Source organism: Narcine bancroftii, chromosome 5 (genome assembly GCF_036971445.1).
Source record: "Narcine bancroftii isolate sNarBan1 chromosome 5, sNarBan1.hap1, whole genome shotgun sequence".
Classification (NCBI taxonomy): Eukaryota; Metazoa; Chordata; class Chondrichthyes; order Torpediniformes; family Narcinidae; genus Narcine; species Narcine bancroftii.
Genome location: NC_091473.1, coordinates 217,788,654 through 217,814,505, shown reverse-complemented (window position 1 = coordinate 217,814,505; position 25,852 = coordinate 217,788,654). Strand labels below are relative to the sequence as shown.

The 25,852-nt window shown below is 43.5% G+C and overlaps 1 protein-coding gene across 6 annotated transcripts in view; it reads left to right on the top strand.

Annotated features, from left to right (window-relative positions):
* The window catches only part of LOC138764860 (transmembrane protein 263), a 50,375-nt gene that overhangs the window by 13,907 nt on the left and 10,616 nt on the right, over nucleotides 1-25,852 (top strand). The window contains exons 3-4 of one of the 6 annotated variants that reach the window (XM_069941230.1): nucleotides 2,132-2,230; nucleotides 18,313-18,456. The exons of 2 other annotated variants lie outside the window; for them this stretch is intronic. In XM_069941230.1, coding sequence (XP_069797331.1) covers nucleotides 2,198-2,230; nucleotides 18,313-18,456 — 177 coding nt within the window. In that variant the 5' untranslated portion in view covers nucleotides 2,132-2,197. Of the gene's footprint in view, nucleotides 1-2,131; nucleotides 2,231-18,312; nucleotides 18,457-19,572; nucleotides 19,714-25,852 lie in introns of those variants that run through there. 3 more of the 6 variants (XM_069941231.1, XM_069941233.1, XM_069941236.1) reach the window with 3 other exon arrangements.

Here is a 25,852-nt window from a genome sequence, read left to right as displayed (position 1 = left end):
TTTATATAGCAAAGATCAAGAAACATAACCAACATTTCAGGCTTAAAGTGCCCTTCATTAAGACTATAGTTGATTTTCTGTCCCACTCAGTTGTGTGTGAGATGCATCTGCTCTGTGAATCTTGTTTGGTTTCCAAGCAGTGGATTGCACTAATCAGAAACATTCGTGGCATGCAGGGCATTCATTCCAAGGGGGAGGAGAGCAAAAGTGAGGAAGAACTGTGGTTACAGCTGATCAGGGGTACTAGATTTGGAACTGGATGCCATATAACAGAGATGTATTGGTATTAGTGTTGATAAGCAAACCATAATGATACCAGGTAGTGTACATTCTCCCTTGGCAAGTAGATGTGGATTGTTGAGAGACTTAGTGTGTTGGGGGCTGTTTGAGTGTGAGTTTGGGAGTTGTGATTTGCTTTCCATTTCTGGCTTGGTCATTGTAAGATTGTGAGACAGTTCCCTTTTTTGAATTGTAGCGGGTTGGTTTGGCTTGATCCACAAAAGTCCAATGCTATATGTAAGTAGCATAATTCAAATACCATAGAGCCTCATTGGAATGAGATTGGAAATAAAATTCATTTTCCATTTCACCTTGTAGTAAATATAGTATCAACAACAGTATGTTTCAATAGAAATTGAGAATCTAAACCAGTGGTTTTCAAACTTTTTCTTTCAACTCACTTACCTCCTTAAGCTATCCTTATGCTGTAGGTGCTCTGTGATTAGTAAGTGTGCTATGTGAGTGGAAAAAACAGGTTGAGAACCACTGTTCTGGACCCAATTGAAACTGAAATATTTTGCTTGAGAGGACATGGTTTAAGGGTGAAAGGGGAAAAGTTTAGGGGAATACGAGGGGGAACTTCTTCACACAGAGAATAATGAGAGTGTGGTATGAGCTGCCAGGTGAGGTGGTGAATACGGGCTTAATTTTAACATTTAAGAAGAATTTGGACAGGTGCATGGATGGGAAGTGTATGAAGGGCTATGGCCTTGGCAGATAAAGAGGGACTAGGCAGGAAAATAGTTTGGCACAGACTAGAAGGGCCGAAGGGGTCTATTTCTGTGCTGTAATATTAAATGCTTCTTTAAGGGAGGCACAGTTAGCATTGGGCGGTGCCAGCGACCAGGGTTTTTAACTTTCTCCCCATGTCTGAGTGGGTTTGCTCTGGTTTCCTTCCACTTTTCAGAAGGTGCTGGGGTTGTATGTCAATTGGGTGTAATTGGGTGGCAGAGGCTCATGGACCAAAAGGGCCTGTTACTGTGCTGTATGTCTAAATTAAAAAAAAAATCTTGCATTGATCTTCCGGACCAATTAAGTGGGTGGCTGGATCCACTGAGAAGTCCACTCCTTTGCACAAGGACAAGCAGGGGTAGGAGAGAATTGTATCCACTCTGGAGGTGATGCCCACTTGTTCACCATCCACAGTGGACATGTCAGCAACATGGAAGCACATTTGAAGTCCTCTTGCAGAGTGGATTCTTAGGTTCCATGGTCTGTCTGTCTATGAGCCCGTGTCAGGGTATTCTCCAGGTCAAGGATGTGGCTATTCTGCGGGAGGAGGGGGATGCCTTCAAGGAGATGACTGCCATTTCCAGAAGCTGTTTAGCAGCAGGAGGCTGCAGTTATTGCCATGCAGTTTTCTGTCTCATCCCTGGAGAGTCTCAGCTGGGATATGGAGAATGAGAGTCCTGTCTCTTCCCCCAGGATCCCAGTGTTTCTCCTCCTACCACCGATACTGAGACGGAGTATGGCCTGCACAGTACATCTACCTTTCCCAGACTGCAGCCATTGCTGCTGGGGCACAACTATCCAAAAATGATCCTTCCTGTGCAAGGCCTCATTAGAACGTGCTGCTCCTGTTATGGGAAGGAGGCAGCTGCAGGAGAAATCACTGATGTAACTTCAGACCGGTGAAAACCATTTGAAAGGCAATCACTTGGTTTTCTTCATCTAATAAACTTGGTTTAGCTGTTATCAATTTTCTTATTTTTGCCTCACATTATGACCTCCTTAAGTCTGATTTTTGTTTGCACTTGTTTCAAGGTTGAAATTCCATGCAAAACCAAAGTTATGCCGAGCATTAAGGCTATGCTCAGTAGAGGTTGACTGAGGTTACTTATCCCTTAAACAGAACCCCAACAAGAAGCGCACAGCAGCTCCCATTGTTGCCAGGATACCACAATCAGCCACATGCAACATGGTGGGAGACAGCAGTTCCATTGAGTCAAAGGTATGTGCATCGTATCTGAAAGGTGAGGCTGTGCATTGCTTTGGAAAGCTCAGTGGTCTGTGTCTCCCAAGGGGCCATTTATGGAGAAGGGGCATGTTGCCTTCCATTTCACAAGGTTGATTGCATTCACAAGAGATACAGGTGTAGACACTGACCCAGTTTCTTGGTCTCTGACTTCAATAAATAAGCTTCTAGGAGCCTATCGTGCACTACTTCCATGTCGCTACCTCAACTCTGTAAACTTCAGAGCAGTAGCAAGTCACATTACTTTGGAAGAAGTAGTTTGACATTACCATTGTACTCGTTCAAGGAGAAATTGTGTTGTAGCCTCAGAGTTCATAACAGTTAGTGCAACACTATTACAGTGCCAGGGAATCGGGTTTGAATCCGGCGCTGCCTTTAAGGAGTTTGTACATTCTCCCTGTGTCTGTGTGGGTTTCCTCCCACCCACCTTTCAAAACATACCGGGGTTGGAGGTTAATTGAACTATTTGGGCAGAACAAGCTTGTGGGTTTGAAGTGCCTGTAACTGTGCCCCTCCATAAATCTTCGTCCGCGAAGCCAAGCCAAAGAAAGAACTGTGCAGTATGTCTAAATTTAAATCTTAAAAATTCATAGCTTGTTGATCCCTATGAACAGAGACCGTTGTAGGTTAATTAATGAGGCTAATCACAGCCCCTCTAAAATTATTGGACCCTGATCCCCTATACGGTGGCTTCCCTCCCAACATTTCCATCTTCATGAACTCCGTAGAGTGACCAATAGATCAGTGTTAAATGCAGATGCTGGGGTCTAGTGCAGTGCACAAAAGTGCCGGAGAAACTTAGCAGATCCACGGAAAGTAAAATGTTTTGGGCTGGAGCCCTTCTTCAGGCCAGATGACAGCTCTTAGGCACCTCCTGTTACTTATTCCTTGATGAGAATGCTGCCGAGAGGCATCAGGCCACTATCATCTGCACCAACACTGAACTTGTCCCTTCTGGTAATCTATCCAACCCTGCACTGCCTATTGATAGTTGACCTTGATGAGCACAAAGGACTGCATTGAATTTCCTTCCCTGACATAGAGATCATGCAAATATTAAGAAAATGTACTTACTGAAAGGAAAGCTTTTATTTAAATAAGTTTGAGGAACTTTCCTCCATAAGCTCAATAAGATCAATGGTTACTTTCAGATCGGTCAGTATTTCACATAATTTCTGATAGAACCTTGTCAATAGAATTAGAGCCATCTTATTGGCTTCCTTTACTGCTTGCATTGATCCTGGGCTTGCATCAAATGAACTGATCGACTCCAAAGTTCATTTAAATATCCTTGTTGATTGAAACTTGCCCAATGAAAGTGTTTTGCCAGAAAAGGGTTAAGACTGAGAAACACAAGAACTGCAGATGCTGAAATAAATGAGCAAACAGAAGCTGGAAGACCTCAGGCAGGTGAGACGGCATCCACGAGGGAAAATGTAGATCAGTGTTTCTGGTTGGAATCTTTTCTCAAGACCTGATTAGCCGAGTGGCTCCCGTATTACAGCGCCCGTGACCCGCATTTGAATCTGCTGCTGGCTGTAAGGAGTTTGTACACTCTCCCCGTGTCTGTGTGGGTTTCTTACGAGTGTTGCAGTTTCCTCCCATGTTCCAAAGATGTGTAGGGTTGGTTGGTTAATCAGTCACATGGGTGTATTTGAGTGATGCAGGAAGGGCCTGTTACTGTGATGTATCTTTAATTTAAAGATCGTCCCAACCTGAAACGCTGACCAACCATTTCTCTCCATGGATGCTCCCTGATCTGTGAGCTCTTAAGGCTTTGCATTCCTTATTCAAGGGGTTAAGTCTGTCCAGAGTAATTTACAAAAAAAAATTCACAGGTGGGGTAGTCACAGACTGCTGACGGCAGCCTAGCTTAATTGATAGACTGATGTGAAGGGTTGCAAGGAGAAATGAAATTTTGAGCTGTGTTATAACCTTGCAACCATTTTTGATTTGACTCTGACCTTAAATGCTTGGCACAAAGATTATTGCATCCTTTGACAGATGCTATGCAGTCAGCAGAGTTTAACTGAACAGTAGGTCATGAAAACCTTGCTATGTTTAAACATGTCTTTCAATTGCTTGTGCTGAAGGGAACGAGAAGAATGGCGTAAATTCCCTGTTCTGTTTCTTTGGTTCCTTCCCATGCCAGCAGCTGATTATTGTGGAGCTTAGGTACAGTTTATCCAAAACTGGCAGACATCTTGTGAGTACGTTGGAACCAAGCTCGTTGCATATGACATGAGAATCTCTGTTGTATCCAGCCATCGTTGACAGCAGGGACCCCTTCCTTGTGCCTGCTGCTCTTCCTTCCCACTGGTACCTGCTCTGCCCTTGTGAGGAGATTTAGTTTCTGAAGTGCAGATTGAAAAAGTACATGTGTGCTTTCATCAGCTGAACCGCAGGGATACTGGCAGATCCATGTGCCCATGCTGTCTCCTCATCTGTGTTCAAAGGAAAAAAAAGCAAGACATTTCCAGAGTTTAATCCATCACAGATTTTATTGGGGTGACAGTAAAGCGTAGGCGAGCATTACTGATTAACTGTGGCCTCCTAGAATAATTGTGAAGTTAGGAGATTGAGTATTAGTGTGACTTTGTCCTCATCTGACAGCAGACAAGGCATCAACCTGAAGCTTGGGCTGTAAAGGATTTCCCATCTCGATTTCAACCAAGGAAAAACCCCTGGTATCTGGCACATTAGGGGATTGGAAGATGCCGGATAAGTGAATTTTCCGGTTGCTAGAGATTACATGTTGTGTGATTGGTAAACTAATGGCAAAGTGAGATTTTTAAACTTTTGTATTTGGTACCTATTTGTTTTCTGTGATTTTTAAAAAAAAAAATTCTCCTGGTTGCTTGAGGCTGCCAGTTGCTTGAATTCTGGATAACAGGAGTTTTTCTGTATTTTGGTAAGCCTTAACTTCTGGAGAGATTGAGATAAAAGTTTGGTCTCTTGGGGTGAGCGGGTGTGGGATAATGGCGGGAGTGGTGATCTTACTTCAAGATCCACATCAATCAATGCCACAGATAACTCTGCACTGTTTCCAAATCCTTCAGAGAAACCAGTGAGAGGATTTGGTAAGAACCCATTCTGAAAAGTTTCCAGGTTTTGAAAGAGCAGTTGAGGACAGTGATGATTGGGAACAGGCAGGAGGAGTCATGTGATGGAGTAGTGGCTGGTCGGGAAAACCAGCCCTCCCCAGGAAAATAGGAAAAAAGTTAGGAAAAAGCAAAGCATTACAAAAATAGAATAAAAGAACTAGAAGATAAAGATACAGAGAAGAGAAAGAAGATGGCTTCCAAGAAGGAGAAAGTAAGAACAATTGGAAAAAAAGAGGTAAAAAGGTTGTCGGAGAAGAAAGAAGAAGACCTTACCTGCACCTGTGGTGACGAGGAGCGTCCAACCCTTGAAGTCAGTGTCTGCTCTGCAGAGTCGCAACCCGCTGGCCGGTGCACTACATAAATGGCTCTTGGAGCCAAACAAAAGTGCGCAACTGCACAATCAAAGGAGAAAGAGGCCACTGGCGGGAGGGGGGCTCAGCAGAGGAGCGGGCTGTCACAGAGTGACAGCTGAGGGATGCCCGACACCAGGGCTTTCAGCTGGAGGGCAAGGAACAACAGACGAGCAGCATAGGAGGGGAGGACCAGCAACAAGAGGCCCAGCAAGGAGAGGCCTGACAAAGAGATACAAGAAGCTCATCAGGAAAAACAGAAGAGACACAGACACAAAGAAGAGAAGAAGACACAAACACAGGTACAGACACCGAAGAAGAGGAAGAAGACCAAGATCTTCACAGAGAAATAGAAGGTAAAACTGATGGACAGAATATAGATAAAGTTTTTTTGAAGAACAAATGAGAGCATTAAAAGCATTAGAGAATTAGAATTTAATGCAATTAAAAGGAAAATGAAAAGAACAGAAGATAAAATGTAAAGGTTAGAACTGGTAATGGCAGAAATAGGGAAAAGAGTAGAGAATGTGGAAGAGTGGGAAACGGCTGTAGAAATGGAAGTAAATGACTAAAGAGAAAAATTGGAAGAAAGTGACAAAAAATTAAAGAGACACAAGAGTTGTTATCTCAGAAAATTGATATGTTGGAAAATTATAGTAGGTGAAACAACATAAAAATGGTGGGCATGAAGGAGGGTGAAGAAAGCACAGACATGAAGAAATTTATAAAAGGATGGATCCCGAAGGCCCTGGGAACGACAGAAATGCAGGAAGAAATGGAAATAGAAAGGGCACGCAGTGCATTAGCTCCGAAACCACAGGCACATCAAAAACCAAGATCCATCTTAGTAAAATTTTTGAGATACACAACAAGAGAAAATATTCTGGAACGGGCAAGGAATAAAGTTAGATAAGATAACAAACCATTGGAATACAAAGGTAAAAAAATATTTTTTTACCCAGACATGTTTTGAACTCTTAAAGAGGAGGAAGGAATTTAATACAGCAAAATCAACTTTATGAAAAAAAAGGCTACAAATTCATATTAAGACATCCAGCAGTGCTTAAAATATTTATAAGCGGGGAGCAAAACAGACTGTTCTCGAGTCCAGAGAAAGTGCAAGAATTCGCAGAATGTTGGCAGGACAGGAGAAGAGATGAAGAAATGCAACAAGAATGAAGAATGGCGATAAAGTATATAAAAAGATATAAAAACAATGTATATGTAAAGAACTAAAGAGGGAAAAAAGAAGGGAAGGAAGGGAATAAGGGAAAAAAGAAGAGAGAGAGAGCTTTGTTATATGTGTTAAGGTATTAGTGGATGTGGGAACTGCGGGGGTACTTTATGTCTTAAATGTGTTTAAATGTACATTAAGTGTAATAATCGAGTCCACGCTGCTGAAGATCCAGCTGCGCTGGATGGGTCACGTCTCCAGAATGGAGGACCATCGCCTTCCCAAGATCGTGTTATATGGCGAGCTCTCCACTGGCCACCGTGACAGAGGTGCACCAAAGAAAAGGTACAAGGACTGCCTAAAGAAATCTCTTGGTGCCTGCCACATTGACCACCGCCAGTGGGCTGATAACGCCTCAAACCGTGCATCTTGGCGCCTCACAGTTTGGCGGGCAGCAACCTCCTTTGAAGAAGACCGCAGAGCCCACCTCACTGACAAAAGGCAAAGGAGGAAAAACCCAACACCCAACCCCAACCAACCAATTTTCCCCTGCAACCGCTGCAACTGTGTCTGCCTGTCCCGCATCGGACTTGTCAGCCACAAACGAGCCTGCAGCTGACGTGGACTTTTTACCCCCTCCATAAATCTTCATCCGCGAAGCCAAGCCAAAGAAGTGTAATAAGAGAAAACTAAGAGATGAAAATAGGGAGAAGGGGTATGGAGGTGGCGAAGAGATGGAAAAGAGGTGTATGCAAGGATGGTGTAAGATGGCCATGTTGAACTATATGAGTATAAACATTAATGGAATACATAACCAAATAAAAGGAAGAGGCAACTAAATTTATTGAAGAAGGAAAAAATAGATATAGCATTTGTGCAGGAAATGCATCGAACTGAAGTGGATTATAACAAATTAAAGAGAGACTGGGTAGGACACGTAGTGGCAGGATCCTATAATTAAAAAGCTAGAGGTGTAGCCATACTAGTTAACAAAAATGTACCAATCAAAATAGAGGAGGAAATAATAGATCCGGCAGGGAGGTATGAAATGATAAAGTGTCAGATATTCTCAGAATTTTGGAATTTGCTCAATATATATGCTCCTAACGAGGAGGATCAAAAGTTTATGAAGGATTTATTTTTGAAGATTGCAGACACACAAGGAAATATATTGATAGGAGGAGATTTTAACCTTAATTTGGACCCAATGTTGAATAAAACTGGACAAAAGACGAGTTAAAAAAAAAAAGTATCCAAATTTATGGTTAAATCAATGCAGGAAATGAAAATGAATAAATGTATTCCATTGAAAAAAATAACATATAATTTAAAAAGTAAAGAGACAATGTTTGAACAAATTTGAGAACCATACATGGAACATATCAGAGAGAGCTTGCCTACGACCTCCATCCCCTAAAATGAGAATGAAAATGATAAGACAAAACGACTAGATTCAGTGTGTAATAAATAGATGACGCATTTTTTTTGTTTATTTTCCTTTGTGTGAAAATATTGTTTTATGGTTTTATTGTATATGTTGAATATTTATGGGTTTTGGAGGGGGTTGGGTAGAGGTAGGGGGAGGGAAAGGGGGGAAAAAAGGGGAGAAAAGACCACTGTGTAAATTTAATGAGAAATGTTTGTACATATTTTGGTTGATATGGTTCGTAGTGTTAAAAATTATAATAAAAAATTGGGAGCAGGCAGAGTCAGGGTGCTCTGCAGAGAGGATGCAATTGGGCCTTTGCGTGGTGCAAATGCCAAGCATAAAAATGTATGAAACCTGGTTGGTTTGTTAATGACCTGAGGCAAGGTGTGCTTTTGAAAAATGTCATTCTGTGTAACTGAGCAATGCTTTTTTAAAAAAATGAAAGGCATTTCACAGCAAAAGACACAACTGGAACATTTCTGGCGCCAAGAATGGGAGATTATGATTAATGATACCAGCGGGATTTCATGCCAATATATCAGGCAAGCCCCAGCATTAAATATATATGCTTTAAATATGATGACCGTGGCTTCTCATTGGTATTCTCCTCTTATCATTGGACTTTCTGGCAGTTTATTATGCACCAGAGGTCAGTGAGGCCTGCAGTAGAGCTGTGGATTCCATATTGTTTAGTGAAGTATGCTCTAGTTCAAATATTCAAAGCCTTTCGTCAGTAAGAACCAAGAGGTTCTCAATGTCTCCCCATTTTATCACCCTAAAATCACCCAAGATTTTTTTCCACGTAGTTTCACCTACACATGCATCACCCAAGTCCCTTTATGTTCAATGTGCATGCTTTCATTATGCGCACATAAAAATCGGAACCTCGAACTCTGTTTAAATTTACGACATTCCCAAATACTTGACAAGGTTATAATCAGCTGTCCTAATGGCCAGGCATTTGCCAAGTTTGCTAACATTTCTAATGGAAGTGTATGGGAATTACGCAGTTCAGTTCACGTGTGGAGTCCTTGCCCAGGACTCTCGCATCAGGCAAGAGGAGGCTGCTCCCCTTGGTGTGAATGGAAGAAAGAAGATTGAAAAGCCTCAGATATGTGTTCCTTCATTGTGAAAAGACTTCTTAGGTTCCATGTGTCAATTTTTCCTCCTTCAGTGTTTTGCTTTGAGTCTTTCTCTTTGCACTTTATGTTAGTAATTATTCTTGAATGTTTGAGTATTGAGGATTTTACTGTTGAGGATTTCCCCAGGTAGTGACTTCATGGAGTGCAAGGTCATCATACCACACAGGGTCTCTCCTCCAAGGATCCATTTATTGGGTGTCAATGGCAAGAACTGTTGGCAGATTCTACCCCCTTGTTTCTTCTTTACCAAAGTATTAGTTAATGTCTGAGTTTGCCTCTGTGAAGCGTTTGGCATTATTAACAAGTTGTTTTTGTAGTGTGTTAATTGTCCAGTATTGCAACAAAAAGTTTGGAATGGTTTACAACTCCAGTATCAAATCTGCAGGCTACATCTTCCACCATGTGCTAAAATCATGTCCATTTCTGAAATTAATTTCAGTGGAGTACAGTGGGCATTTACCGCACATTAGACGTTTAACCACTCCTTCTGGTTTTCACTTGGATAACTTTGATATGCAAGCTAATTTAATCGTAACAGTTTTTATTCATGACTGAAGCAAAGTTTGAGCCACTTGGAGCATGATGATGGGCAGGAATGGCTGTGTGGTTTGGCCTATGTGGTTGAGCAGCCCAAAGATATGTTTGTCAAATTTAGCCAGCTGCATTGTAATAATCTGCATGTTTCTTTCATTTAAAAAAAAATCACATCGCAGGAGGAGCACAGTTAGTGTGGTGGTTAGCACAATGTTATTGCAGCACCAGCGACCTGGGTTCAAACCGGTGGCTGTTTGAAAGGAATTTGTATGTTCTCCTGTGACTTGCACAGGTTTCCTCTGGGTGCTCTGGTTCCCTTCAAAAGCTTGGAGGGTTTATATGGGTGGCATGGGCTAGACATGCTTATTTAATTTTATCTCCAAAATTAAATTAAAAAAGGAATTATTGCAACCGTGTCTGCCTGTCCCGCATCGGACGTCAGCCACAAACGAGCCTGCAGCTGACGTGGAGAACTACCCCTCCATAAATCTTTGTCCGTGAAGCCAAGCCAAAGAAAGAAGAATATGATTTAAAAACTGAAAAAAGAAACACAGGAAAAGCTTAGCAGATCAGGCAGTATCTTGGAAAGAGAAGCTCTTCGTATTTCAAGACTGTGACCTTCCCTCAGAATTGGGAATGAATAAGCAAGTTATTTTGAACACAGCAACACATTTTGATTTTAGAATTCTGAAGTTAGACTGTTGTCTGACAGAGGCTGCTGAGCAAGGATCATGGGTTTCTTAGTCCACTCATTTGATGATCAAAGATAAAAGTTGCCCTTTGTGTTCAAACATTGCGAGACTGCTGATTAAGAAGTAATTGGGACACTTTCTGTTAGCGTATCTCAAGACTCACTGAAGCCCGCATTTCCCATTTCATGCCTAAATAGATGGTAAGCTACAAAGCCCTAGAAACTCTGGTGAGGTCAAACAGATGGGGAAAGGAATAATAGGTGAGAGCAGGGGTAGATGTTGAGGTGGGGGAGGGTCGTGGATGATGGAAGACTGGGCTACTGAAATATTGAGGGGGCCAATGCTTTAGGTCACGAGGAGGAAGAATAATCATGTATTCAGGAATGGTTGGAGGAACAAACCTAGCTGGTGCCTTGGTCAGGGCTTGGTAATGTGGTTGGCTGCTGCAGGTTTGAGCCATGATTCCAGCCACCATTGGGGTTGAGAGGAAGAGTGATGGGAGCTGGTGACATGGTTGGAGTTAGGAAGAGGTGGGTGACCATTGGTGTGGCCAGGTAGGGAAGTGAGATTGACCATGGTCTGAGGCTTTTGAGTATGAGGAGCAGTCAGGCTCACAGTTAGAACCTGCAGTTGGGTCCAAGGGGCAATATTTCAACAGCAAATACCAGAGGAAATCTGTTTCAGTTGAGTGGAGAAAAGTTTCAGGGAGATGTCAGAGATTTTTTCACTCAGAGTGAGTTGGGTGCCTGGAATGCATTGCTGGGGATGATGGGGGAGACTGGTAGAATAGAGACATTTGAAAGTGGATGTATGAAAAATAGAAGATTATGGGTGTGAGGGAAGGAGAGATTAGATTGTTGTGGAGTAGGTATTCTCGGTCAGCACAACATTGTGGGCTGAAGGGCCCATGCTGTGCTGTATTGTTCCATGTTGAGATAAGAGGTGGGAGGGAGTAAATGTTGAATGTAGGGGCTTATGACATTGGGGCAGCAGATTAAGAGGAAGGCCAACAGTTCAGTGGATCAAAGAAAGCAAGGCCATAAGGGGTATCTGTACAATGTTGGGGAGGGGGACAGAAAGCAGACACTTGGCTGAAAGGCTCACATCTGGCCTTGTGTTCGAATGACCAAGATATTCGCTCCTCGTTCAAATCAGTGTCAACTCCCCTGGAATGCTGCACGAAGAGCATTACGTTGAGATTAGCATCATCCCACAAGCCGCTGACCAATATATTGCTCCAGGAGCAAGAGTGACTCACAACAGGGGCAGGTGATCATCTTTCCAGTGTGATGCGAAGCAATCTAGAAATGAAAACTGCACACTGGCACCTATGGGGATTGGTAGATGCTGGATAAATGAATTTTCCAGTTGCTTGAGATTGCGGGTGGCGTGATTGGCAAACTTATGGTGAGGCAGGCCAATTTTAAACCAATTTTTTTAACCATATTTTTAAAACCGGTTGCTTGAGGCTGCCAGTTTTCTGAATTCCGGATACAGAGCTTTTACTCTATTTGGGTGTGATGTGGTGCAGGGAGAAGAAATGAACTTCATGTTATACATGTTGAAGAAAAGGATGGCTTCGCAAAGGAAAGTTTATCAATCCCTGACAGGCCTTGTTAATGTTTCATTTGGGATAAGAATTGATGTAACCCTGATTAAACTCATCTTCAGGGTCGTGGATAATGTGCTGTGGAATTTCAGAAGTGGCTAATGAGGCCACACCTCAGTGCCAGCAAGCTCTGTCTTGGGTGGCACATGCATGGTTTGGTAGGATTGGTGGGCTTTATGGGAAGTGAGACAATGGTTCCACTCTTTATGGTCCCACTGTCTCTTCAATTGGAATAGTCATGGATTAGTGATTGCTAGAGGTTGGTGGGGATGTTACACTCTCTATCCAAAGTTTTGAGACAGTCTTTGAATCTTCAATCCACAGAGTAGTCCTTTGCTATAGCAGAGTTTGGAATAGGATGTCGTGTGTTGTGCGCGCAGACTCCCCATCATGGATCAATCCTTGGCATTGGGATGTTGGTCTATCTCAGGGTTTTTGTTGCCTATCCTGCCGATGCATTTAAAGGAGTTTACAGAGACTGATTGGTGATATCTCTCCAGTGCTTTGAGGTGCCTGATGGAGAAAGCCCATTATCTCAGAAGCATGTCGTAGGGCAGGCCGACCATTAGATCATTAGTTTTATGAAGATCACCTGGCGAGGCAAGGTCTCCAATATGCTGAAGATCACCTGGCGAAATAAGGTCTCCAATATCGAGGCCCTTTCTCAAGCTGGAATCCCAGCAGTTTCAACCTTGGTGATGTCAGCCCAACTGCGCTGGGGACGGCATGTTGTCAGAATGGCTGACAAAAGACTGCCCGAGGGCATCTTTTACGGACAACTGTCAAGTGGTTCCTGAAAACAAGGAAACCAGCAACTACGGTACAAGAATATTCTGCACAGGAGTCTCAACAAAACTGACATTGCCTCATCAACATGGGAGGATTTGGCTCAAGATTGCTCGCAGTGGAGGGACGCCATCAGAAAAGGTATGGACGCTGCTGAGAACAAGCTCAAAGAGGCAAGAGAGGAAAGGCACAGGAAGCACCACAACAGAGCTTCTAACCCTGCTGCTCCTCCAGGCCTCACCTGCCAAGCGGCGCCTATCAAGGATTGGCCTGTACAGCCACTCCAGGACGCACATAGCAAACCCCACAAACTGACCGAAAGGAACCATCATCATCCTAAGCGTTGGAGAGCCAGATGAAGAAGAGTTTTATACCAGGCTTGACGACTAGATGTTTTCCTCAGAATACCACAGGCTATCTCGGGGGCATAAAAAGCGACGAATCTTATCATTGATATCTGCCTTCATCAAGGACTTTAGAGGTAGTCCGTGTTTTCCCCAGTCTGGTCATGGATATTTATTGTCAGAAGGCTACTGTGCAGTGGGGGAAGGTTGATGGGGAACTTTGTGAGGAGGTAAAGTTAAAGTTTTATTCTCTCCTGTGCTTCAGTGAATAAGTTGACAATGATGTTATAAAATTGGATATTTGGTGCCCTCCTCCCCACAAGAAGGACTGAAATGTTGTTTACTCTTTCCATGCATAAGCTGGCAGGACGTGCTCCATCAGGACTCCAGCCCAGTTGTGTCATACCATCAGAGCAAATAAAAAAACCTGCAATGCATCATAAGAGGAAAAAAAACTGCACCTGGCCAGAAGGAGATATTGCAGGGGAAACCAAATATTTGACATTTAAGGTGGACTTTGAACAGTGTATCCTCGTTGTCCCATGTAACGTTATCTGGCACTGCCTTGACTCGTTTTGCTGAATCTCTTTTGTTATCTCCTAGAATTGACATACTCTTGGCTGGATTTCCTTGTCCAACCCATCTGTTCAAAATTTTGCCACGTCCATTTTGCAGAGCTTGCTGGCCTTTATTGGGGTCCTTGCTCAGGTTTCAAATTACTCACCTTGAAAGGTGAGTGATATATCTTTACCTCCTATGGACATTGCGAGACTGGGGGAGCTCCTGCAGCATATGCTTGTTTTTAACCACAATCCTAGCATATGTAGACTTTAATGCTTCACTCCACCCTTTGATCCTGCTCTGTATAGTCCCACCCACCCACCCTAAACCTTTCTGATGCTTGCACTCCTCCAAATCTGATCATCCTTGTACATAGTCGGTCCACCACTAGTGCTTGTACCTTCAACGGCCAAGACTCTAAACTAAAATTCTTCTCAGACCCCAATCGCAAACCGTTCTGCTGTTTGGTCTTTCCTTTAAGATTCTCCTCTGTTTGAAAAGCGTCTTGCCACCTTCTGTAACATCTTGTGATGATGTAATGGGGGGGGGTGGGGGCGTGTTATACTGACTGCTTGCTATTGGCTATGGCTGTAGAGATTCAGTGCATTCTGGTAGACAGCTGTCTCCCTAACCACTGAGTAGGGTACTTCTCCAAGGAGAGCCACAAGGTGGTCCATTTTCACTGCATCTCACACAACATTGTTGCCTTGCGTGTAGGCTTCAAAACACTGGAGCCAGTGGTGAAAAATTTCTCCAGCTTGGGTGGCATCTTGATCTATCTCAAGTCTTCAGGGTTTCAGGGAAGTATCTATGATTGAGAGTCTGTTAATAAAATTGATATGCCATAGCCATGGACCAGACAAGTGTGATACTAATACAGGGCTATTATTAACAGAGTAGAACCACCACTAAACTGGCCAGTGGGAAAGCAACTGTTATACCAGTAGGGTGGAGTATCTCTACAGCCATAGACAATAGCAAGCAGTCAGTATAATAACAGCCCCCCTCCCCCACCATTATATCATCACACATCTTTTCAAGATTGGTAAATGTTGTTTGAAATTGCTTCTGTGAAACGCTTTAGTCACAGAAGCCTTAGTCATGTTAGCTCAACATGTCCATACTGACAGGGTTAGAGGTAGCCACAGTGGCCAGACATTCCCTTGTTTGTATGCATCTCCAATGCTGTTTTCCGGAATTCCAAGAAGTCTCTGCATTTTAAAAGTCATCCTTGAGAAATGCCAAACTGCAGATGCTGGGATCTTGGGCAAACAATGAGAGAAGCTGGAGGGACTTAGAGGGTCAAACAGCAGCCATGCGTAGAAATGGTCAACATTTCGGGGAGGGACCCTTTATTGAGAAGGGTAGATATCAATGATGAGATCACCTTCCCATGTTAATCTCCGTAAAGGGAGGGTCTAGGCCTGAAACATTGGCTGACCACTTTTACCATGGAGGCCGCCGGATCCGCTTTGTCTCTCCACCAGCTCATTATTTGCTTAATCTTTATCTTTGTTGGTTCCTGCTTGTTTTTTTTATATAAACAAAACTGAGGTTTCAGTGGCATTTCTGGGAAGCTCTGTTTGAATTTCTTGAAGATGCCTGCATGTAGCCAGATGGCTAGGACCTTGTCAGACAGGCCTGAAAGGTATACACTTGCAGCGGCTGATTTGTACCATTTAGTTGGTGACAGGATTTGTGCTCCCAGATTCTGAAGCTGATAGATAATATAACTTGCTGAAGGGATGTACTGTGTGAAAGAAGACCCTCCAGGCTTTGTGCAAGCATTGCTTTTGGATGGTTGCCCAGCAGGTCTGCATTTGGGAGTAGCAATTCCAAATAGTTTCACACACAGTATCAGCTCACATTTACTATTGATAGATCCAGCTGACTCCACCTTCACCCTTCCCTGTCCTCGCTTGGTACATCTGGCCCTTTCTACTTCCACCAATTATTCCACTGCTATGGTGTTCCTCCATTCCTCCTCGTCTGTCAGTCATCCTTCACTCTTGGTCCACCAACAACCTATTGGCCTCTGTCTCGCCCTTCCCCTTCATGTCTTTATATTGACTATCTTCTCTCTTCATTCTTGGTCCTGATGCAGTTTTTGATCCAAAGCTTTAATAGATTTCAGATTTATTGTCAGAATACATATATAACATTTACATACAACCCTGAGATTCCTTTTTCCAGCGGTCATGGCAGAATTACCACAAATTGGAGATGCAAAAAATGCCTAAGCATGGAAACAAATAAAAGAACTGTAAACAGATAACAAATGTAAACAAACTGTGCATTACAGGTAGAACAAAAGAAAATGAATAAAGTGCCCAAGAGTCCTTAAATAATTTGAAACCTGATTGAGTGTTGTTGAGGAGTCTAATGGTGGAGGGATAGCAGCTGTTCCTGAACCTGGTGATGTGAGTCTTGTGGCACCGATATCTCTTTGCTGATGGCAGTAGCGAGAACAGAATGTGTGCTGGGTGGTGAGGGTCTTTGATGATTGCTGCTGGTCTCCAAAGGCAGCATTCCCTGTAGATGTACTCAATAGTGGGGAGAGTTATTCCCGTGATATCCTGGGCTACCTTTTGGAGGGCTTTATGCTTAAGGGTATTGGTGTTCCCTTACCAGACTGTGATGTAGCTCTCAGCACACTTTCCACCTCTGTAGAAATTTGCAAGGGGTTTCTGGTGTCATACCAAACCTCCGCAAACTGCTGAGGAAGTGGAGGCGCTGATGGGTTTTCTTCGCTATGCCATTGGTGTGTTGGGTCCAGGAAAGATCCTCCGAAGTAGTGACTCCCAAAAACCTAAATGTGCTCACCCTCTCCACCTCTGATCCCCCAATGATCACTGGGGTCTGTACCTCTGGCTTTCCTTAAGTCAACAATCAGCTCTTTAGTTTTGGTGATATTGAGTGCAAGGTTGTTGTTGGTGCCCCATTCAGCCAAGTTTCAGTCTCCATCCTGTGTGTTAACTCATCCCCATCCTTTATACAACCCACTACCTTGGTATCATCGGCAAATTTGTAGATGATGCTATTGTTGTGTCGAGCTAAGCAGTCGTAGGAGTAAAGTGAGTAAAACAGGGGGCTAAGAACACAGCCCTGTGGTGCTTCGGTACTGATGGAGATTGTGGAGGAGAAGTTCATACCAAATCTTCACCGATTGTGGTCTGGAGGTGAAGTAATCCACGATCCAATTATCCAATGGGGTATTAATTCCCAGGTCTTGGAGTTTGCTGATCAGTTTGAGAGGATGATGGTGTTAAATGCCAAACTGTTGTCGATAAAGAGCATCCTGATATATGCCTCTTTGCTGACAAGGTGTTCCAAGGCACCTGGTTCCATGACGCTCCACTCATTGAATTCCTCCAGTAATTTTATTTTGCTCCTGACTCCAGCATCTGCAGGCTCATGTTTCCATCACTATTTCAGTGGGTGCTGGGCTGTTCTGTGCTGGTATTACACCAATTGACTCCTACTGTAGCTCAATCCCTGACTGATATTTGCTTGCCATAGCACAAGCCTGGTCTTTTGATGGAGCTGCAACTATAAATCACGGTGACTTGACTGGTTGTTCATTGCGCAAATCTTTATAGCTGCTTTAGTAAACTTTGTTTTTCAATCAAGTACAGTAAAATCCCTTTTATCTGGAAGTCAAGCAACCAGGAAAAAAAAGTTAAAATATACAAAAGTTTAAAACTGGTGCCCTCTAGCGGTCAGTTTTCTAATCTACGCAACATGCAATCTCAAGCAACTGGAAAATTCACTTATCCACATCTACCAATCCCCATAGATGCCGGATACTGGGGTTTTTACTGTAGTCAGTAAACACCTGCAGAAACTGAAGAGAACAACATGTTTCCTTCAAAGTATTCTGGTCCATTACTTCAGAGGAGGCTATGTAAGCACCTTAGTTGTTTTGTTTACTCATCCAGTGGATTAGCAGTTTGATATAACTTCATCCCTCTTCTCTGGCGAACGCAGTGATACAGTTGGTGGAGCCACTGCCTTGCAGCACCAGTGTCTCTGGTTCAGTGCCGAGCCCCGCTTCTGTCTACGCCAGCTTTTCTCCCTGTGACCATGCAGGGTTTGTCCGGGAATTCCAATGCCCTTCCACGTTCCAAGAAACTTGCAGGATGGTAGGTTAATTGACCACTGCAGATTGCCCTTGGATTGAAAGTGATCGATAGAATCTGAGCCAAGTTAATGGGAGGGGGGTGCAGGGGAGAAAATGAAAAAGGATTGGCGCAAATGGGTGTTTGTCCATTCGTATGGGCTCGGTGGATTGAAGGTCCTGTTTACGTGCTTTAAGCTCTGCATCTTTCTCCAGCTCTTCCGTCTGGCTTTGGGAAGGTGCAGCGACCTAACAATAATTGAGCGGGTCTTGAATGAGAGGAAGAAAGGAACCTTTTTGATCTGTGTTTGTCTGCAAATCCAAGAGGCATCTGGAATGGTTTTCTTCATGAGGCAGAAGGTGAGGGGATGGGGATAGTGCTGTACAAATCGGGCCACAGCTGGAGTATTGTGTAAAGATGTGATTGCACTGCAGAGGGTGTATCAGGAGGTTTGTGAGGATATTGAAAAGAAACTGTAGTGACAGGAAAGATTAGTTAGGTTGGTTTCTGTAGGACTGAACAGTGAAAGGAGCCTTAACCGAGGTGTCTAAAATTGAAGGATCCAGGGAGAGTAATTGGAAAGGCAATGTTGGATTGTAATATAAACAAGTCAGGTTCATGAACACCATGGAAGGGATTCTCTTCCTCTTTCTTGATCTGGTGTGTGTATGTGGTTGATTACTAACTGCTCCTAGTTCTGGGTGACTGGGAAAGGAAAGAACAATAAAACCCACTATTACCAATGATTAATGGGAGTGCAGAGAAGTCCATGTCGACACCCCCATGGGAGCAGCAGCGGAGCTAGGGGAAATCCTCGCTTCACCTTGGATTGGCTGTTCTGTGCCAGGCCATGGGTGTGCCAGGGTACTACATGGGGGTAGGTTTCTCCCTCATGAGTGTCACCAAGTAAACCAGGCAGCTGCATTGGGTGCGTTGTGCAGCACCATGTGAACACTTGGCTAAATGGGCGAAGGTCATGTACTGAATATAAAATCATGTGTGATCTTTGCCCATTCCTTGGAATTGTTTGAAGGGAAGACCTGGGCTGAACTGTAGGAAGATGATTCAAGCCACAATGACTTACCCAACCTCTAATCTGGAACTGAAAGAGCAATCAACGTGGCCAGCAGCTTAACAGTGCCAAGTATTAGAGGATTGTTGCAGATGTTTCAAAAGCTTACAATGGGGATTTAGTGTTACAACTCTGCATTGAAAGTATTTTGGAACTGCAAAACGAAAGGGCAATGCACACATCATGAGACGTGTCTCCTGATATCATTGTTGACAGCTAGTTTATTGACGAAGGGCTCAAGCCCAAAATGTTGGTTATGTATCTCTATCTGTGCTATATAAAGGACACTATTTGACCTGCTGAGTTTCTCCAGCATTGTTTTTACTTCAACCACAGTGCCTGCAGACCTTGTGCTTTTATGCCATTTCTAATGTGTTTCTTTCACAGATGATCCAAGTGCCAATGTACAAACCTGGCTTTGTGGTTGTATAGCTCAAATGCCAAATGGGTTGCAATGCAAAGTTTGGCTTTTAAATGAGACCACTAAGCCACTGAGTGTACTCCCTGCTCAAGTGAATCTTCATTGTTCTACTTCCAAATATCCGTGAGTGCACTTGACTCGAAGCGCAATGGGAAAGGTTCCTTATCACGGTTTACCCTTTGGTGATTTTAATTTAAGATGTATCAGGTGTTCAATGTGAAAAGTTAAACTAGTGTATGGATAATGAGGAATGACCAGGTTGCACAGGGCCTCCTCACTGCGATATCGACATGAAGGACAAGAAATTTTTCCTTGCAGCGGCAAAACTCCTGGTCTTTCCCCAGAATTTAGCAACTTTTCACCATATGTTCATCCCATTTTTCTTTAAAAAATTTTTTATTGGTATTTAATATATTTAAAAAATTGAACGATACAATTATACAGTGTGCAATAATATTTAAAATATAGGAAAAAGATTTCAAATATCAATATAATTCAAAAGACCAACACACATGGGTAATAACTAGTAAAACATAACATCAAAGAAAAAAACCCAACCCAAAACAAAGAGAAAGGAAAATTTAAGATAAAAGTTCAAATGACTTATATTTAAAAAAAATACAATGGTCTTTCCTTCTCATTCTGTAAAATATTTTTTATCAACACTCCCATGTTTTGGCAGTGGTATTTTTGGCCCTCTTGTACCTTTTTATCTGTTCTCTAAGGCTTCCCTAAATGTGCACTGCACCAAATGCAAATATAAATCTCACTGGAATGTGAAACAGCGCTTCTAATGAATCACAGAAAAAAACAGGTTTCACTGATCTTCTCCCCAGACACCAGGGTATTTAAAGGGTCAGCTCTCCTCCTGTATTCTTTTCCCTCACCCTGGCTTCCTGTGATCTCAAATACAATTTCTTGCGTATGCCTGGGTGGGATCAGGCAAGCAGTCACCCAAAGCTGCCGAACTGTAGGATGCTGCAGTTGCCGATGGCTGCCCTATCTCCGTTTGCTGCACGAGGGGTGTCGCTCGAGCACCACAGTTAGAGGGAGGAGTTTGTCTACCTTTCTGTCAGCAGCCAGAGTCTTGAGTTTGGCCTCTTCTTCTTAAAGAGCCATTCCTAGCAGCCTCCTTCATTGGGGCTGCAGCTGTGGCCCCTGGGCATAAGGAACGTGCCTGCTGCAGGCACTGCTTTTTTCTCCTCTGGGCCCCCCCCCCCCATCCCCATGGTCCAAAATGTGGTACCAACTGAAGCAGTGAGCAGCAAACTGCAACGTGCGCGTGAAGGAGCCAGGAGACTGTGACCTGGATTTAGACTGGTGAGGAGACGAAAAACAAAAGTCTGCTGATGCTGTGATTGTTGTAAAAACACAAATGCTGGAGGAACTCAGCAGGCCACGCAGCATCCCAAGGAGGTAAAAATAAAACCAATGTTTTGGACCTGAGGTAGCTTGAAGAAAGACACAGGCCCAAAACACCAGTTATGCTGTACATCTTTATCTCCTAGGGACGCTGCAAGACCTGCCGAGTTCCACCAGCATTTTGGACTGGTGAGGGACCCGTTGGAGTGAAGACTTGGTGAAGTGCTGCATGAGCACTGAGAAAGAAGCGTACACCAAAGGACCAGGCCCTTCAGCACACCATGTCAGTCCCAAACGTGAAACTAAAACTCTGCTATGCACAGAAGTGCTGGAAAAACTTAGCAGGCCATGCAACATCTGCAGGAAGTAAAGGGTAACCAGTTACTTTCTATAGATCAGTGGTTCTCAACCTTTTTCTTTCCACTGACATACCACCTGAAATAATCCCTATGCCATAGGTGCTCTGTGATTAGAAAGAAAAGAAAAAAATTGAAAACTACTGCGTGATCTTCTGAGTTTCTTCAGCACTTTTGTGTATTGCACTACAGTCCCATTATCTGCAGACTTTCCTATTGAACACTATACTAAAATTCTGCTGCTTGATCATAATACACATCCCTTAATTACCCACCTGCATATTCATGTATCTATCTCTAAGCATCTTAAACATCACTGTCAGATCTGCTTCCACCACTATCCCTGACGGCCTGTTCCAAGGACCTACCACTCCCCTGGTAAAAGCTTGCCTCACACATATCCCGTAAATGTTCCTTCCCTCATTGTCAGTGCATGTCTGCTGCTTTTGCACGATATTGAGGAGGTGGGAAAGATTCAATGTCAAGCATTGAACAGCATGTTCCGTCAGCCTGCAGAAGGCTCTGTGGCAGCCCCAGCCTTGCAGTAAAACACTGAATAATCCATATTAGAGCTGTCCAGAGGGAAATGAGCATCAGTAAAAGCTGGTTTAAGTTCATCATCATCTGATTATATTTGTATAACCTATGAAACAGTGTTTCTCCAGACCATAGTGCATGCACAAAAACACACAATACCTGGTACATATAAATTGCATAAATAATCGAGTTAAGTATATAGAAAACATGAAAGTCTGCAAACACCATGATTGAAGTAAAAACACAATGCTGGAAAAACTCAGCAGGTTCCACACCTTGATTAAGGGCTGAAGCATGAAGCGTTGGCTCCGTATATAAAGTCCACTGTTTGACCAGATGAGTTTCTCCAGCATTGTTTTAATTAAAAAATATTTGGGATGATCTTCACTGATACTGTTCATCAGTCTCACAGCCTACAGGAAGAAGCTATTCCTCGGCCTGGCTGTCCTGATTTTGATGTTCCGATTTTCAGATGTATTGTCAGAGTACATACATGACATCACATACTACCCTGAGATTCTTTTTTCCTGTGGGCAAGGCAGAATTATTTATTGGCAGTGCGAAAAAATAACTGACTTAACATGACATGTAAATAAAGAAATGTAAATAAACCAATACAGGGAGAAAGAAAAAAATCAATAAATTGTAAAAATAAGTCCATAAATGAGTCCTTGAGGAATCTGATGGTGGAGGGGGAGCAGCTGTTCCTGAACCTGGTGATGCGAGTCCTGTGGTACCGATACCTCTTTCCTGATGGTAGCAGTGAGAACAGAGCTTGTGCTGGGAGGTGTGGATCCTTGATGATTGCTGCTGCTCTCCGATTGCAGCGTTCCTTGCAGATGTTCTCGATGGGTGGGAGGGTTTTGCCTGTGATGTTCTGGGCTGCATCCACAGCCTTTTGCAAGGCTTTACACTCGGGGGTATTGGTGTCTCCATACCAGACCATGATGCAGCCGGTCAGCATGCTTACCACCACACCTCTGTAGAAATATGCCAGGGTTTCCAAAGTCGTACCAAACCTCTGCAAACTGCTGAGGAAGTAGAGGTGCCCATGTGCTTTCTTCATGATCCCATTAGTCTTTTGGGTCCAGGAAAGATCCTCCAAGATAATGACTCCCAAGAACTTAAATTTGCTCACCCTCTCCACCTCTGATTTTCCCCCAGTGATCACTGGATCGTATGCCCCTGGTTTTCCCTTCATGAAGTCAACAATGAGCTCCTTGTTTTTGGTTTACCATCTTGTACCTCTTTTACCTGTACCTTCTTGATGATAGTGGGTTGAAATACTGTGCAATGGAAGGAAAGAATTTTCTCTAATTCCTTGAGCTCTATTTAGACAGTGCTTCCAGTGAATGTCAGCTGTAGAGGAAAGGGAATCCTCCGTGATCCTCTTGGCTGTTTTAATGATCCTCTGTACAGGCTTCTGGTCTGATGCTTTGCAGCCTCCATATCACACAATGATGCTTTGCAGCTACCAGACCACACAATGATACATCGAGACGGGACACTCTCATTTGTGTTCCTGTTGTTAAGACGGTGCCTTGCCCTCCTTGGGAAATGGTACAAAGTTTCACTTGCAACGAAGGTTGGGTGTTGCACGACTGTTATAGTCACTTGGGATGAGAGTTCTTGATGGGAAAAAAATACTGCAAGGGCTAATGAAAATCCTGATTTAATTTTTAAAAAATTGAGAGCTGAATTTCCAGGTAGATTCAAGAGTGACCAAGGAATATGTGCAGTTTGTTCTGCTCCATGATAAGGGGGTAGCTCGAACAACAAAGGGCCATTTTTCAGACGTGTGTGGATGAGATTCTCGCCTTAGTTGTTGGTTTTTTAGTTTGGCATTAAAGATAGCAAAGAGTTCCTCATCCAAGGCTCAAATGTATGGTTAGCACATCATTGCTTCACTTGCACCGTCAGAGAATAGAGGTCATATTTGAACCTGTTGCCCCATATTCCTGATTAGTAATCTTGTATTTGTTCTCTGCACTTTTCTTGGAGCTGTCTGAGGGCAAAGACCATGTCAGTAGTTCCTCTGTTTGCGCGAAAGCCGCACTGTGATTCTGGGAGAATATTCTCGGCGACACTAGGTATTATTCTATTTAGTAGAATCCTAGCGAAGATTTTGCCTGCAATGGAGAGCAGCGTGATTCCCCTGTAGTTTGAGCAGTCTGATTTCTCGCCTTTGTTTTTGTACAGGGTGATGATGGTGGCATCACGAAGGTCCTGAGGCAGTTTTCCTTGGTCCCAACAAAGCTTGAAAAACTCATGCAGTTTGGCATGCAGAGTTTTGCCGCCAGCCTTCCAGACCTCTGGGGGGATTCCATCCATACCTGCTGCTTTTCCACTTTTCAGTTGTTCGATTGCCTTATATGTCTCATCCTGGGTGAGGACCTCATCCAGCTCTAGCCTTAGGGGCTGTTGAGGGAGCTGGAGCAGGGCGGAATCTTGGACTGAGCGGTTGGCACTGAAAAGAGATTGGAAGTGTTCTGACCATCGGTTGAGGATGGAGATTTTGTCGCTGAGGAGAACTTTGCCGTCTGAGCTGTGCAGCGGGCTTTGGACTTGGGGTGAGGGGCCGTACACAGCCTTTAGAACCTCGTAGAAACCCCTGAAGTCGCCAATGTCCGCGCTGAGCTGGGTTCGTTTGGCGAGGCTAGTCCACCACTCATTTTGGATCTCCCGGAGTTTGCGCTGAAGATGGCTGCATGCGCGACGGAAGGCTTGTTTCTTCTCTGGACAGGACGGCTTTGTAAGGTGAGCCTGGTGGGCAGCTCGCTTCTTTGCCAGCAGCTCCTGGATTTCCTGGCTGTTTTCGTCGAACCAGTCCTTGTTTTTCCTGGAGGAGAAGCCCAGTACCTCTTCAGTGGATTGCAGTATGGTAGTCTTCAACTGATCCCAGAGGGTTTCAGGGGATGGGTCCGTGAGGCGGGTTGCATCGTCGAGCTTTGCTTTGAGGTTTGCCTGGAAGTTTCCTCTCGCTTCGTCTGACTGCAGGTTTCCAACATTGAACCTCTTTCTGGGGGATTTACTGTTCCTGGGCTTTGGCTTGAAGTGAAGGTTGAGCTTGCAGCGAACCAGCCGGTGGTTCCCTCAGACAGCTCCATGAAAAGTGCAGAGAACAAAACAAAGGACTCTACATCACTTTTGTTGACCTCACCAAAGCCTTCGACACCGTGAGCAGGAAAGGGCTTTGGCAAATACTAGAGCGCATCGGATGTCCCCCAAAGTTCCTCAACATGATTATCCAACTGCACGAAAACCAACAAGGTCAGGTCAGATACAGCAATGAGCTCTCTGAACCCTTCTCCATTAACAATGGCGTGAAGCAAGGCTGTGTTCTCGCACCAACCCTCTTTTCAATCTTCTTCACCATGATGCTGAACCAAGCCATGAAAGACCTCGACAATGAAGACGCTAAAATTCAGTTTACCGGAGAAGTATATTAATTGGATTAAAGCATTATATAAGGGACCGTTAGCGAAAGTGACAGTAAATGGACATGTATCAAAGCAATTTAACTTAAGCAGGTCAACGCGGCAGGGATGCCCACTATCACCTTTATTGTTTGCGTTAGCTATAGAACCACTAGCAGAATTGATAAGAATAGATAATAATATAAAAGGAATAAAAATAAAAGACATGGAATATAAAATCAGTCTATTTGCGGATGATGTTATAGTGTACTTAACAGAACCAGAACAATCAATAAAAGAATTATATAAGAAATCGAAGGAATATGGAGAAGTGTCGGGTTACAAGATAAACGTAAATAAAAGTGAAGCAATGCCTATGAATAATGCGGATTTCTCAAAATTTAAGAAGGAATCTCCATTTAGATGGCAAATGCAGGCAATAAGATACCTAGGTGTACAAATAAACAAAAATCTCGGCCAATTATATAAACTCAATTATTATCCACTAATGAAAAAATTACAGGACGATTTAGAGCATTGGAAAGATTTACCACTAACACTAATAGGAAGGATAAACTGTATTAAAATGAA